Consider the following 15,126-nt stretch of genomic DNA (forward strand, 5'->3'; position numbering starts at 1 on the left):
AAGTATCATGACGTTAAGAAATTGAGAAGTGAGATGATGGGATAGACACTACAGTAAGTTAAATGGCTTGACTTAGATAAAGATCATCCTCTGCTCCAGCTGTTGGAATAAAATTGTGAGAAAGTGCTAAACAGGAGCTGTCCACTATTACAGCTGTCTTGACAGAGGTCTATTTTCTTCTACTTCCACCAGCATCTTTTAAATTTTATCCACATTTCATTAATTTGCCTGACATCTATATCAACGAACCATGCCTGCTGATTCATCTCAGCACAGTCCAGTACTCCCCCCTGGTGGTTTGGTTGCTCTGTAACACCTTTATATTGGGCTTGTAAAATACATACACAAGGCACTGAAACACATATGTGAGGGGCATGATGTCAGCCATATGTAGCTCTTTACCTTTAATATAGATGAAATGAGAAAATGCATTTGTGCCAATAAAAAGGACAGATTTTATGTGAAGATGTGTTTGGATATAGTTATTTCAAACACATTTTCTCCCAGCTTTAAAGGCACTGGGGAGCATAGACCTTAAACCAGATAACACTGGCCAGTGACGTGTGGTTTCTTAGCTGTCATGGCAGCCGTATCTGTAGATGTTATTACATTTTTTAGGCTGTTTCTGATTTGCTCTATGGAATAGGGGGGAAAAAAATGTCTGTGTGCATGCAGCTATTGTAATTTGCATTAAGAGTCTAGAGAGGGGATCTTTCAGGTCAGCTGAACATAAAACAAGAGAAACTTACCATTAAGAAGTCCATCCTTTGTCCAACAAACAGGAACTGCGATGTGTGTAACTTCCATATCAGTCTTAATTATCAGGCCTTTCAGTGTCATGCATCATCAGGCCAGCAGGTCAATTGGTGTCATACTTAAAATCCAGCAGGACAAAATGCTTCACCCCTTCAACCTTGATTAATAAGCCAGTAATCAAGCTTCTCAAATCAGTTCCAGGCACTGATAACTGCAGTAAATATGCAGTGATGTTACTTTTTCATGATGACATCCCCCAAAACCAACAGACAGGTGGATATGACTGGAGAGGGTTGCAATATTAAGAGAAACATATCTGGAAAAGGTAAAAGCCACTGGAACTGATTCATGATTTGTACCGCTTACCAGATGGTCAGTTGTCTGGGAACACTATAATGTGATATTGAGTTTCCTGAAACGTGTGTATATGCTCATGGACACCAGGGAAATAAGGTTAAGACTACAGGGGAGTAACTGGCGGCATTACATGCATACCATCCTTCTATGAAGAAACAACACAGAGCCAAACCTTTTGGAGCAGAACAGCGGTTTTATAAAAACGTCATACAAAGGAAATGTAAATTCACAGCTCTTGAACTGGCAACAGTTGAGGTTTTGACAATCACTAATATAATTCAGTAACATAATACTGTCAAAGACTTAACACCATTATAAATATATACCTATTTACACTCAGATGTTATTTACAATTAAGTAAACAAAATCTATAATATTTGTAACAACAACAACCCTACAAATATATGCTGGACTTCCCCCACAGACTTTATTTTTTCAAAATAGTAAATCACATAAACACTGAGTGACATAAATGAAAGACAAATTAGCTAAAAGAACTCCTCTGGAAACGACAGGGAATTAACAAAATAACTCCTTTAACATATTTTAAAAGAAATCTGAACAAAGATAAATTATTAGATTTGTAAAAAAAACAAACAGGGTAAAGTTCTGGCGTCAGTCTTTGGTGGTGATCTTCTGATTTTCTGCTTCTTAGTCAAAAGCTAAATTGAAATAGCACCATTGAGTGTTACAAACGTACAAGCCAACAGAAATGCACATGCGTTCGTTTTCCTGATTTCATTGGTTGTTTTCCCAGAGTCAACTGATGTCTCTGGAACATGAACAGTTTCAGGGTGACTATAGGGGGGAGTAACGCTTTGGTCTAGTGCGTCCACACCTCATTGGCCCACAAATGATTGTGGCGGAGCCAGCGTCGAGCAGAGGGAATGTCAAGTGTGAACACTTGCTCCTGTGAGGAGTTAACTGCTGTGTAGTGAACAATTAGTTTGGGCTGAGGGATACATGCTGCGGAGAGCAGGCGGCTACCAGCAGAGAGGTACTCGCTCTCACAGCTTTGAGTCCTGGAAGAGGAGGAAGCAGGACCATCATGTACATACAGATCACATAATGGAATGAGGGCTTTCTCACACACAAATACCCATCACACACACACGCGTTACCTTTTCAGAGTGATGCTGAGGCAGGAAGTCGTGGTCTCTGTAAGGTGCACAATGACTGTTGCATTGACAGTGATGAACATTTCAAAGGTGAGAGCCAGCTCAACCTCCCCCAGTCGACAGGGGACGATCAGTGCCATGAAACCAGGGGGAGCTGATACACCTGCGTAGTACCCCACACTCAGAGAGTCTGGTGAACGTACACATTAATTAAGCCGTTGAATCAATAGATGGAACAACTACAGTGTTAGAATAACTTGACATTTATTTTTATTGGATAATGTGTTTATGAAGTTGCTGTTTAAGTCCAATAAAGTCAGGGATCTATCACCCGACGTGCGGATGCTTTTTCCTGCATTGTGTTTACGATCCAAGATGAGCAGCCGATAAATTAGAAGGTGATACTTACGTCTGAAGACTTCTCTTGCGCGGAGCCACAAGTTTTGTTTCCCCAGTTTATGTAAAAGTATCTGCAGCACCACCTGGTCAACTGCCAGGTTTTTCAAGAGCATGAAGTCCACTGTGTCTGAGGCTACAGGAAGTATCTGTCTGTCCATACACACTTGTAGGTGAGAGTTAAACAGGGGACTGTACCTGGAGATATCCACCAGGTCTGAGGAAAACAAAACATACACACAATTACACACAATTGACCTACTGGTGGCACAGGATGAAAAGTCAGGGAATCTGAGCAGCATGAATATATCTGAGGTATTTGACTAAAAAACAAAAATGTCGATTTCATAGTGGCACTAGAGGAAGGGGGGGGGGTCATTATCAATAGGATCGTGAATGTCTGTACAAAATTTCATGGAAACCCATGAAACAGTTGTTGATTTATTCTTCCAAAATGGTGGACAGACTGACCAACCAACAGACCAACACTGCCAGCCCTAGAGCCATGCCCTGAAATATGCAGGGTATCAGCTGTTCACAAAATTAAGTTCTGGTTCTGAAGTTAAGTGGCTAAAGGTGACAAAACTGGGAACAGAACTGGTTGTGTTTTCTCACCATTTGGCTCTTTGATTCCAGGGAGATTACGGAGGACCTCCAGCGTGTCTCTGTGAGAGGTTTTCTCAGCCAGACGCATCAGCACACGACTTCTACTCTCCAGATCAGCAGGCTCACATGGCCACAAGCACGAACTCAGGAACCATTTGTTTTCTGGATTAACAGATGCATAAATAAACACACAATTTATTGAACAGATTCCTAAAGCATTATTTATTAGCAGTAGAGGTTCACTAACCAAATCTCCACAGCATCAAATGTCCACTAAGGGTGCATTACATGATATTTCAGTACAAAACTCTGTACATGAACAGCATTTCTGTATTAATGAGAGAAGTGACACCTCTGTTGTGTCTCCATGTCCAATCAATAGCACACTGGTGTGTTCATTAGTAAGTCTGCTGCGGTATGAGTTCTTTACTGTATTCATCAATTGATTTTACAATTATGCTGATGTAGGTGATATGACAACTTCAACTGGTTCAATTTTGTGGTTCTTACCTCTGTGTTTCCAGGATAGTTTTGTTCAAAATGGGCATGTATGGTGTTGCAGTGGTGTTTTACGTTACCACTCTTCAATATGGCCACTGTTTCATTGCAAATCACGCATGGCTTCAGGCAGAATGAAGAACAAGACCAGTCCACTAATGCTTGAATGCACAGTTTTCATGGTCAACCTTTATTTAGTAGTATTGGCTAGTTTTGAGCAAGCCAGAGCGCCAACATCGACTACAACCTTGCTAACTGTCAGCGTCTAGCGAGCAGCTGATTAAAGACAGGTGGGTTGACGTGATAGCGATGTGTCATTCAAAAGCAGTCCAGGTCAGGCTGCAGTGAAATATTGTTCCCAGTCCAGATTAAATTGTTATTTGGTCCAGACTTGGACCGGAGTCCCCCTCTTGAGTATGTATGATTTATAGGGTGTCCTATAAATAAAAAGAACTATGGGGGCTATAATATGGGGTTGTTGATTGGCATTCAAATCAGTAGAGCTTTATTTGTAGCAATGTTTCTAGCTGTGATTGAGCCACATCAGTGTCCAACTCCAGAGTCCTTTTTTAATGAGGTGTTTACTGTCCACAGAAGTAAAAATGTGCCTACTCGCCTGTATTTCAAGTATGCCATAACAATATCTTATGAAAAACAAATTGCTTCACTCCTTTTTCTTTTCCCATAGAGCATCAAGCATACTAGTTACTCTAAATTATGTTTAAAATGTAATTTCTCTGGTTTATATGACAGCCATTTGATGTTTCTGATCATCAAACATAAGTGTTACATATCTTAAAATGAGTGATAACAGCGGTTACCTCGGAGTGTGTTCAGAGCTCCCTCCACGCTGCCACTCAGGAGGAAGAGCTCAGTAGCCACAGTAACCAGGTAGCAGCGTGATGCGCCGTCCTCATTCCCAAACAAACCCTTCAGCATCGAGTAGTTGACCTTTGACAAGGACAGCACCTCCACCACCTTCCGACCCTACATTTACACACACACACACACACACACACACACACACACACACACACACACCTAAATACCAGATACATTGCTTAAAATATTATATCTTAAATTGTACAACTTTTTAGTGATAACAAAGATGGGAGTGGCTGCTGTGTTTACGTGTTACCATCATATCACAAAGGTTCTACATTTCTCACAAAAAGTCCAATTATTGTAACAATTCAATTGTTTGTTTTTGTACAACGTGAGAAATGTCTGAATTGTTTAAGTCAAGTTGATAAAACACAAGGAAACTGTTTCCAGAGGCTACTTTCATTCACAGAGTAACAGATTATAGCTGGCTACATTAGTTTCCTTAAGTGAAGACAGACACATCTAGACAGAAGACAGGCATGTGAAACACACACACATACACACACACACACACACACACACTGTATTTACCCTGGCCCACTGGTGTGTTTTGTGGTATCTTAACATAAGCGAGACTCCAATTCTGCCTAAGAAACTCCTGATCAGGCTGTCCTCACCTTCACTCTGACACACTAAAAAATGAGAGTAATCAAACCTTCAAGCATCATTATGAATTTTTAAAATCACAAAATAATATTAACAGAGAACCATGATTTAGAAACAATGCAGTTAAATCATTTTTATCTGAAGTAAGGAGTTTGGACCTGTCTCAGCCAAGGCAGCAAAGGGCAGTGACAGCTTGTCTTTACTCTCAGACAGGAGCGCTATTGCAACTCGACCGCTGATGTGCTCCACTTGGTTGGGATGTTGGCAGGATTGACAAATGGACTTGAAAACCTCCCCCATCCGCCTCCAGTCCTCTTGCTTCGTACAAAGCTGACCGACACAAAGCATAAAAGCAGGCCTGAGTGCAACGACAGATTAAACACAAAACCATTTCATTCTTGTGGATCAACTGACAAAAGTAATCTACCGAAGAAAAGAACTAACCTCTATCTCCACAATGGCGTGGGCCAAATTCAGGTACTCTGGAAAGGGTGCACTGGTGGACACTGATAACCTTTGATAACAAAGATAGAGTCAGGCAGCTGCTTCTACTGACGGCAAAAAAAAAAAAAAAACACAGAGAAGAGAGGGTAAATAACCACTTGTATAAAAGTGATGTTCCACTCACTTGTGGTTGCCAGACAATGAAACAGGTGAGTTTGGATGGACTGTCTGCTGGAACTCAGGAGTGTTTTTTACACAGTCAAAGCAATCCAAACTCAGCACTAGTCCAGCAGTGGCCATCTGTCAATACATGAGGAGACATTTATATACACAAAACAACATTCAGATTCTGCTACAATACAGTAAGTTAAGTGAGTAGGAATCCAGATACCTTGAATGTGAGCTGCATGAGTTCAGGTACACAGCCCACCAGACCCTTTTCTCTTACATAGTTGAAAAGAGCTAGCAGGAACTCATGGCCAGGCTACCAAGAGAGGAAAAGGGATAAATGTTCAGAATTTATTTTCAGGCCCAAAAGTTAACATGCTGTTCATACAAACCAATGTTTTACCATTACAGTCCTTCTCTGGCCATGCAAAATAGAATAAGCCCTGCTTTCTACTGGACTACAAGGTGTACTGTAACTGCACCATGACTTTGTTGTTGACAGATGGATGAAAACCCGACTGACCACTATCTTGTGGGCCAAGCTGACGCTGAGGACTGAGAAGACATCAGACACCATGCCAGCTTTGAGTAGAGCCCAGAGGAGTGACAGAAGCACTGGCATGGAGAAATACACTCCTGGTGGGTTGCTCTGGTAGTAGCCTGTAAACACAGCTCCTGGAGATAAAAATGAAACAGGCAGGAGAGCCAAGTAGAGAGAGAGAGAGAGAGAGAGAGACGTAGAGCAGACAGATGATGTAGCAAAAAGGTAAAAAGATTAAGAATGACAATCAGTTGAGAGAGATAAAGACATTCACACAGACGTGTCACTTAGAAGAAACACATTCACACTGTATGGACTGTGTCTGTTTGAGGTTAAATAATTGTAGACATTGAAATCGTACCTGCTTTCTGGAGGCACATTGGATTTTTCGAGAACCGTGTCACAGTGTCAACACAGAACTGAAAGAGAAAAAAAAATGAAATGACTCCACAGTTCTGAAATAAAGTGTGGAGTTACAGATCGGGCACAGCAGAGGGTGATGTTGCCTCTGTGATCAACACCAATCAGAGAGCTTTAGCATGAAGCATTACTCAACTTTACAGGCACCAGCTTTCAATATGACTTCTGACTGACCTGAGGTGAATTGCTAAATTAAATAAACTTACATTAACTTTTATATTCAAATGTTAATTGTCTACTTAATCTTCTTTACTTGATGAAAGAAAAGGTACAGGTCCGTGCAGTGCACCAGCATATTCATAGTTTAGCGTACTGCTTGCCAAGTCAAGAAAACAGCATAATTTCCCTGTGAGCGTACCTTCTCATCTCCCTCTACAGGTACATGCTGGAATCGACACATCTTGAACCCGCAGGACAGTGATTCACTGAAGTACTGCCTGCAATACTGAAGGTTGAGAGGAGGAGATGCTGCATTACTCATTTACCTTACAGTCAACATCATGTTACTGTTACTGTTACTGTTGTTTGAATCTATCCAAAGTTACAACTAGTATCGGTAATTTTAGTCTATGGACACTGATTAGGTTAAACTATATGACTGAGAAATAGAAGGTGATTAATGTCATTTATATTCATTTTAATTGTTACATATATCCTAAAGCAGACTTGCATACTTTCTTGTCCTAATTATATTTTTTGTTGTTGTTTTTAATTGGGAAAATCCAAGTCTCACATTGGAAAAGTAGTGCAATCAATCACATCAGGAATAAAGGACATTCAATTATATTGCTTTCTTGTTTAAAGTTAAATTTTTTTTTTTTAATGCACAAACCTTTTCAACAATAATTCTGTACTAGCATGAATTGTACATATATATTTTGTCTATATCTTATTAGGTTTGGTCAGATTCTTTAGGATAAGTAGTGGAAAATCTTAGCTAAAGCCCGTAAACATGTTAATAAATGAGGCATTTGCTTTGAGGGAAGACAGTGACTGTTCTTCATTTAATTGAATACTTACAGTGTTGGATTTCTGGCGCCTAAATTCTGTCATGTTTGTTGGGGTTGTGGTCCATGGCCCTGTGTGAAGAGCATCCAACAGAGCACTTATAAGCAACTGTTCAAGATGTTTACTCCACTTTAGAAAACCAAGTGACACCAGTTAAAACTTAAGTCATTATCTATGCTGTTTTCATTTTCTCACCATTTCTTACAGTCATGAATGGAGGGATGTGATTAAGTGTGGAGTTCACTGTCTGGATGGGCTGGTTCCTATTAAGAAGGACGTAAACAGAGTAATTATCACAACACTGGAAGATCTGATTGGGTACAAGAATGTTTTCATCGTGAAATGTGTAAAAACAGGTACCTTTGTGGCCCTCCATTTACATGATTGTTGTTGGCATCACATTGACCCTGTTCAAAAAAAACAAGACAGATTTAACATTATACAGCGTACCTCTTGATATAGTAACTGAAACTGTTTTTGTCAAGAGAGCTTTGATGCAAGAGAGACCCTGTAAATGCTTTGTTTCTCTACAAATGCAGAGAAGTTATGCTGTTTCCAAGCCTGGTGCCTTGCAGTAAAGTGCTGAAAGATAGTTCTGGGAAGTGTGAACCACTATATATCACAACGCAGTGTTACTACATTACCATGGTTTTGGTTTGCTTCTCTGTGGCGGGCCACGAGTTGCTTTGCATTTTGAAAGGGGTGCTGCTACACTGAGGTCTCCAGGGCCGGCTTTCACTCTCCTCTGTAAAAGACACATAAAAATACATACAATAAAATTACATGACGATCTTTGGATAAAATATGTTGCATGAAGCAAATTCAAAGCAAGATATATTTCATTGTTCAAAGGACACTTTTTTTTTTTTTTTTACATATGAGTTTAATATTTGTTGTGGTATTGATGCATGGATATTTTCTGAGTTCTGTCAATCAAAGATGAGGTCAGAGTACAATTCAGCATCAAAAATATACAAAAGATGTCTGCTTCTATTGTAGATGATTATAACTTTTTGCATGTTGTGTTGTCGCTTATACTAATTCGCATTATGGCTCTTGGCTGTTCATTTTTGTCTGGTCAGCCACTGGCTCACAGGATTTGAAGCATCAACTAATCTCAAACATCACTTTAAAAATTCTGACTGGTACACTGGGCATACCTTTGATGTCAGGACTGATGCGGTGAAAATCTATATTTATTGCCGTCAATCTGAAACACAAATAACATAACAGAACTTTCATTTACAAAAGATTACACATAATTTCTTTGACTGTAAGGAGAGATGCTATCAAATATGAACCCTTACCTTTGTTCAGACTTCACTGATGCTTCATTCGTCCTTGGCAACAGCATTTTCACCACTCCAGTAGGTCTGATTTTAGGGACCTCACTAACCCTTGTGGGACCCAGTTTCAGCACACTTTTCTGGGGCAGCTTGTCAAACAGCTCTGGGTCATCCTGGATCACATTCACAAGTAGGATATCTTGTTCATAAGCTGTGAACTCATCCAAAATGTAGGACTGAGTGTCACCAGCTGCCTCTGCTTTAGTTTTATGCCTTTCACCGCCTGCTATTTCAGATACACTTGATCCCTCTTCTCTAGCAGAACGTGGCTGTCCCTCACCATTGAAGGCTCCGCCATCATCTTCTTCACTGCTGGGAGAAGAGCGGGATTCTGTCAGAACACCTGAGGTAATCTTTTCCTTTATTTTAGGATCTGAGGGAACTTGCTCTGATTTACTGCTACCCTGTGCCTCATCATCTTCGTGATCAGTTTCATTCTGATTCTCCTCTTCATTACCATCATCTACATCTTCATCACTGCTGGGAGAAGACTGAAGTACCCTTTGAGTATCATCAGTAAGAGTTTTGAAATGTGACGATACTCCCTTGAATTCAACACCGTGTTCAAGATCATTCTTGCAGCTTTCACTGTTGCCATTCACAATTTGTGGCATGTGATGTCCTTGGAACATTTTTTGTCTGTTGGTGTCTTTGCTCATCTCCTCCTCCTCCTCCTCCTCCTCGTCGGAGCTGCATGGTCTTTGCGACAGGAAGCTTGTCCGTGAGTGCCACTGTGGTGAAGTAACAGGAGAGAGCAGTGGTGGAAGCAACAACATGTTTAAGTCAGTTTCTCTGCACTGTTCAGTGGAGACATTGTGCAGTGATCTCTCTTTTCCAACTACACCATGGTTACAGGGGCTCGTATAATAATAAGGCTCAAGTTTTGGTGGGCTCCTGCTTGTGAGAATGCCTCCATCACTCTCTTGCTCCTCTTGAGGGAGGAGGAGGAAGGAATCACATGAATGAAGGGAGTCGGAGTTGTGTGGAGGAGCGCTAGATGAAGAACTGCATGAAGTCATTCGGGTGTCTTCGCAGCAGAACAATGGGTCTTTTATCGTTTTAACAATATATTTGGGTGAGGAGGAAGATGGTGTTGGTGATGCGCATGTAGAATGTGCATCAGGCAACTCAACACCTTTGACTTTGTTCAGCAGAAAAGATGAAGGTGGGAGGGAGGATGGCGTGACCGAGAGGCTGCTCAAACCACCATGTGGGAATCGAGATGACATAGGGGACAAAGTGGCAGTTTCCCAGTCACTCAGGCCAAGCTCTGAGGGGGAAGGGGTAGACATGGAGCTGTCAGTTTCAGGTCCATTAGCAGGCAAAGATGGGGCTGACACTGTTTCAGTACCAAGCTCCCATTGGTGACTAGGGGTGGAAAGTGTAGCAATGTCTGTCAGAGGACTGGCCAGTGATTCTTTCCTAAAGAGAGGTACAAACTCCATGTTTTTGCCGGCCAAAGACTGTGAAGACATATTACCATGTCCTTCCCCCCTTTCGCCATCTTCTTCTCTTCCATGTCTTGCACCATCTTCTCCTTTCTCTTCATTTCCATGAGAGACCTGGTTGGTTGAGCTTACTGTAGCTGCATTTGGGAGCATGACATTGGTTCGGTTGCTGGTTGAAACTGGCTGATTTTGACTTATTGGAAAGTGGGTGTTATCTCTAGTGGATGGATCAATAGGCTCTGCTGGACAGGCTGTGGTACCAGCATGTGCTGCAAGGGTCTGACCACTGTTAGAGAAGGGCCAGGACATGTATGTGCGTGCACAAGAAAAATTTGGTTTTCTGAAATAGACCCTCACTCTCTGGCAGGTTAATGACTCAAGTTCATCTGTGTCCAATTCAGTCTTTTGACAGAACCGCTCCGATGACATATGTGCTGCGTCAGTTTTTCTGAGGTCGCCTATCTCACCACAAGGTTTCTTGAGGACACAGTAATCTTTCACAGCTGAGTCAAAGGCTCTGCAGCTCCTGATGGCAAGTTCTAAACATGACTGGCTGTCAGCAGACATCCCAGAGCATGTTTTCTCTTTGTCTCTAGTTTTTGCTGGGTCATTACAACTAACGCTTTCTAAGTCTGAAGTGAAGGGTAAACTGCCATCTTCAATGCTGTTCCCAAGTTTTACTCTTTTGTCTCTATGCATCTCTTCTCTCATGAGGTCATATCCTGGCCCAGGGTCCTCCTCAACATCTCTGTCCCACATGCCAGTCCTGCACTCCCCCTTGTTTGTATGCTTACCTAGCGAGGAAGAAGCAGAACAAGTTGCAGAGGCTTCACTTGCCCAACCCTTCAGGAAATGACATGAGGTATGAGTGGATAATGTCTCTGCATATGTGTGTTCCTTCAGGTGATACTGGTTTTCAGTCAGACTCTGAGGCTGACAGATGCTCGTCTCAGACTTAACCCTGGGACACAACCCACTATTTTTAGCCAGAGCACTTTCATCATTTCCATGTTTGCTGTGCCCTAAACAACTGGGCCTAAACTGAAATCCAGCTCTCATGTCCCGTTTGAAGCAACGCACAACCTTGTTCTTCAGCACGTCTGGTAACACAATGCCTGAATCGTGATTGGATGCATCATAGTTTTGGGCTACATCACAAAGCGTCACCTTGGGATACCGGTCTATCCATACAATAATCTTCTTAGGGGTCACAGTGAACATAGGCCGCTCTGCCCCTGGGCTACTGCTTTTCTGCCCTTGCTTACCCAATGTCTTCTGCTGGGGGGAAATGTATTTACAGTCACCACAGAGACTACAGCCAGAGGCTCTGACAGCTCTTCTCAAAGCCTCATCTGAACCAGCCAGTCCAGTGAGGCGTGGATGCACCTTTCGATCAATGTCTGCAAATGGAAACAAAAACGTGTCAAATAGTGCAAAAGTTCCAGTAAGAATTTGCCATTTGGAATTGTTAAACACTAAAAGGACACACCTTATTACCATGGTAATGTGTTGTTTTGTTTTACTTTTTGGTTCATCAGTAATGGATTGTCCCATTCACTGCATGGGAGACAGTCCCAGGCACTTGTTTTGAAAAGGGGCTGTGCACTGCTCTTCATTGGGAGTGGGTAAGTTAACCACACATGCATTTGCCAAACCAACCAGTAAATCTTCATCACTGGAATCGTTTCCCTTGTAAAATCTAAAAATAGGCTATTATTTGAAAAAGACTCTGATAAAGCATAAATTTCACCTTTGTGTAGCTTGTCCAGGCAGGGGCATTCTGATGCACCAAGCTGTAATCAGCTCATTACTGTCCCCTGAGCCTGGCAGTTGGAAAACAGCCACTGCAATGGTTGATGAGAACCACAGCCTTAGTGGTTGTTTTTATCCCCATCAGCCACAAGGAACAACAATGAGCATTTATAAGCCACTCAAAGATGAGATTTATACTTAATTTCAAGTGTTTTCAGACAGCACGTTATGTATTATCAGAGAGAAGGTTTCACTAATGAGGATTAGTTTGGCAGATGCACTTTTGTTTAACTTCCATATCTCGATAAAAAGCAGCGCACAGCCACTTTCCTATGGAAGTATCCATGACAATCTCCCATACAGTGACAGTCCCAAACTGGGCAACACTAATGTCTACCCAATACCATTAAACAGCATTTTAAATCCATTTTTTAACAGTGCCATATCCCACTGCAGGGGTTTAATGAAGAAACAATGCTGAAGTTAGCTTCCAATTTGCAGCTTCACATTTGGGGTTAAGGGAGACATAAATATTTAGCGGCTGATTCTCCATTTTTGCACCACTTATACTTGTGAAAATGTGTTAGAAATCACAACAAAAGCCTTAACGCTGTTTAGGCAGTGAAAGCAGTGAAATTGCCTTTTTTCTGTTTACATAAGCAAAATAAAACGTTTCACAAATTTGAAAGTGGGTTTAAACAGTGGCTTTTGCTATGATGTCTAACACTTTTCACAAGTGTAAGTCGTGCGGAACCTGAGAATCAGCCGCTAAATATTTAAGTTTGCCTTAACTTTCCCCTCAACCCCGAATCAGAGGCCAACTTCAGAATCCTAATGGAAAATTGGAAAGCAGAGAAGATTACACTATCCCAGTGGAAATATGTAAACTTCCCCCCCCCCCCCCCCCCCCCCCCCCCCCCACACACACACACATTTTGTGCTTTTTTTTTAACTAAGCAACCAAATTCATCCTATTAGTAAACCCAGCTCAGTCTATCTGAGTCCCTGCAAACCTCATGTCTAGCACTGCAGCTCCTCAAAAGCACACAGTAAGTAGGAACCTCCAAAGGGCCCTGAGCAGGCTGGGGTGATCTGCAGGGCACATGTGAGCTGATCTAAAAGGGATGCACCCAATGCCATTAGCTACCACATATTTAATTCTGCATCAAAATATATCAATGGGTCGTAAATGCCAATTTTACATGGTGCTTGTAAATAAATTTTAAGATCGCACTGCACGTTATTAACTGAAAAAGGTACTTACGGTAGTTAGTAAAGACAGTTTAGCCGCGCTGTTAGCTTAGCATCTCACACGTTTCATCAAACTTAGGCACAAAAAACGCAAGTTAGCTAAAAGCTTTTAAGTACCTGAAAATCCTCAATTAAAAAAAAAGTTTGCAGAGGCCCACTGTCACCAACTTCATACGCGTACTGATGGTAATACTAACCCAACCTTAAGCAAATGATACAGCAAAGTGCGCCTTACTTGAGAGTCCGGTGGGTGTTGACCGTGTTCCGGTCCGCACTTGTCCCGCAAGCTGAGGATCACAGCCAGCTGACTGGGCCTCCACCCTGCTCTGACTCTGTCCCTCTATCTGTCTCTGTCCCTCTCTGCCTCTGTCGCGGCGGCTTTTAGAAACCAAGGTCACTCGAGTTTTACAATTAGTATCCTCTCGTCTCAGTTTGCATCTCCTACTAGACGGTTTTCCCGCACCATATTTTGGTTTAGTTTGGTTATTTGTGGCGTTGTTCACAGCCAAAGGTGCCTCGCTGGACATTTTACCAGACGTTTTGGGGATTTTGCCCTTCGGTTTTACCCGGCGGTGCACCACTGACGGTTTCACTGATGCACTTTCTGAATCATCGCAAAAGCACCGAGTAAACCTGGGTCTGAGTCTCTCCAACCTTGTCTTGCTCCTGGTGTTTGGTTTGCTCTGGTGATACTTGCCTCTAGTGATCGGCCCCTCTTGTTTTAACTCCGTATCTTTCCTTTTGCATGACTGGAAATCATTTCTCCTCTTTGGCTCACACTTCTTCTCTCCAGCATCTCTACTAGCCGTGTCTGGGTCATTTTCTGGGGCCATTTGTTCTGTTAAAAAAGTTTGGACGGGTTCATTGCTGCTATTGTCCTTCACTGACACTATTTCAGAAACGACATGTTTTTCTTCTTGTTTGTTGGAGTCAGCTGTAACGTTATTCAACGGCTTTGAGACTCGTCTCCGTCGCGGCGCCAGTTTTAGCCCAACGACGTCTTTTAATGCGACTCTGTTGAGTTTCACTCTGTGAGAAGATGGAAACATGCTGACAATTTTTAAAATGATTACCGACAGTTACAGAACAATACACTCTTAAACTTTCTGCTGTTGAAAAACCAGGTGAAGCGTAAACTACAATGCGAAACGACGACCCTAACTCAACTTTCCCTGGAGCTGATTAATTAGCTACAGGTCGACATTGGCACCGTGTTGACCTCACCGCGCGTGCGCAATGTGTTACCAGCGCAATTAAGCATTTGATTTGATTTGATTCTTTATTTTAAAATATGGCATAATAAGCCTACTATCTAAACCAGCCAACACAGATTGACCATGCTAATTAAGGGAATAGGATGTCAATTGTTTCACTGTTTGTTAATGGTGTTTGTGGTATTTATGGTTATATGCTATGATACACCGTCTATACTGTAGATTATTGCAATACAGACAACACATTCTCATACCACTTATCTCTTCAGAAAGTGGGTGAAATGAAAACAAAAACGTGTATGAAAGAATGAA

General features: G+C 41.8%; 1 protein-coding gene across 5 annotated transcripts; it reads right to left on the reverse strand.

Moving 5' to 3' along the window:
* Window positions 1-1,286: 1,286 nt before the first annotated feature.
* topaz1 (testis and ovary specific TOPAZ 1) lies at window positions 1,287-14,833 on the reverse strand. 5 transcript variants are annotated; one of them, XM_067611420.1, is made up of 21 exons: window positions 14,298-14,832; window positions 11,863-11,997; window positions 9,111-11,391; window positions 8,964-9,013; window positions 8,448-8,548; window positions 8,164-8,210; window positions 7,999-8,066; window positions 7,816-7,874; window positions 7,154-7,240; window positions 6,737-6,794; window positions 6,358-6,509; window positions 6,058-6,150; window positions 5,851-5,966; window positions 5,667-5,736; window positions 5,381-5,552; window positions 5,148-5,248; window positions 4,553-4,718; window positions 3,243-3,395; window positions 2,641-2,844; window positions 2,235-2,421; window positions 1,287-2,135 (listed from the first exon to the last, which is right to left on the reverse strand). In XM_067611420.1, the coding sequence occupies exons 1-21, from the start codon at window positions 14,647-14,649 to the stop codon at window positions 1,937-1,939; spliced, it is 4,851 nt and encodes a 1,616-aa protein (XP_067467521.1). In that variant the 5' UTR covers window positions 14,650-14,832; the 3' UTR covers window positions 1,287-1,936. The 5 variants fall into 5 exon arrangements, with proteins under 5 accessions (XP_067467521.1, XP_067467523.1, XP_067467522.1 ...); XM_067611422.1 differs by lacking the exon at window positions 14,298-14,832 and adding an exon at window positions 13,718-13,829; XM_067611421.1 differs by lacking the exon at window positions 14,298-14,832 and adding an exon at window positions 13,614-13,711.
* Between the last annotated feature and the right edge of the window lie 293 nt (window positions 14,834-15,126).

Source organism: Thunnus thynnus, chromosome 15 (genome assembly GCF_963924715.1).
Source record: "Thunnus thynnus chromosome 15, fThuThy2.1, whole genome shotgun sequence".
In the NCBI taxonomy this organism is placed as follows: Eukaryota; Metazoa; Chordata; class Actinopteri; order Scombriformes; family Scombridae; genus Thunnus; species Thunnus thynnus.

Bases quoted from the DNA above. Each gene is read 5' to 3' on its own strand.
- topaz1 (XM_067611418.1), bottom strand. From the start codon at position 14,649: ATGTTTCCATCTTCTCACAGAGTGAAACTCAACAGAGTCGCATTAAAA. The intron at 8,067-8,163 runs GTACCTGTTTTT...CCTTCTTAATAG, and splicing joins GTAAATGGAGGGCCACAAAG to GAACCAGCCCATCCAGACAG. The intron at 5,737-5,850 runs GTGAGTGGAACA...TTGTTATCAAAG, and splicing joins TCATTGTCTGGCAACCACAA to GTTATCAGTGTCCACCAGTG.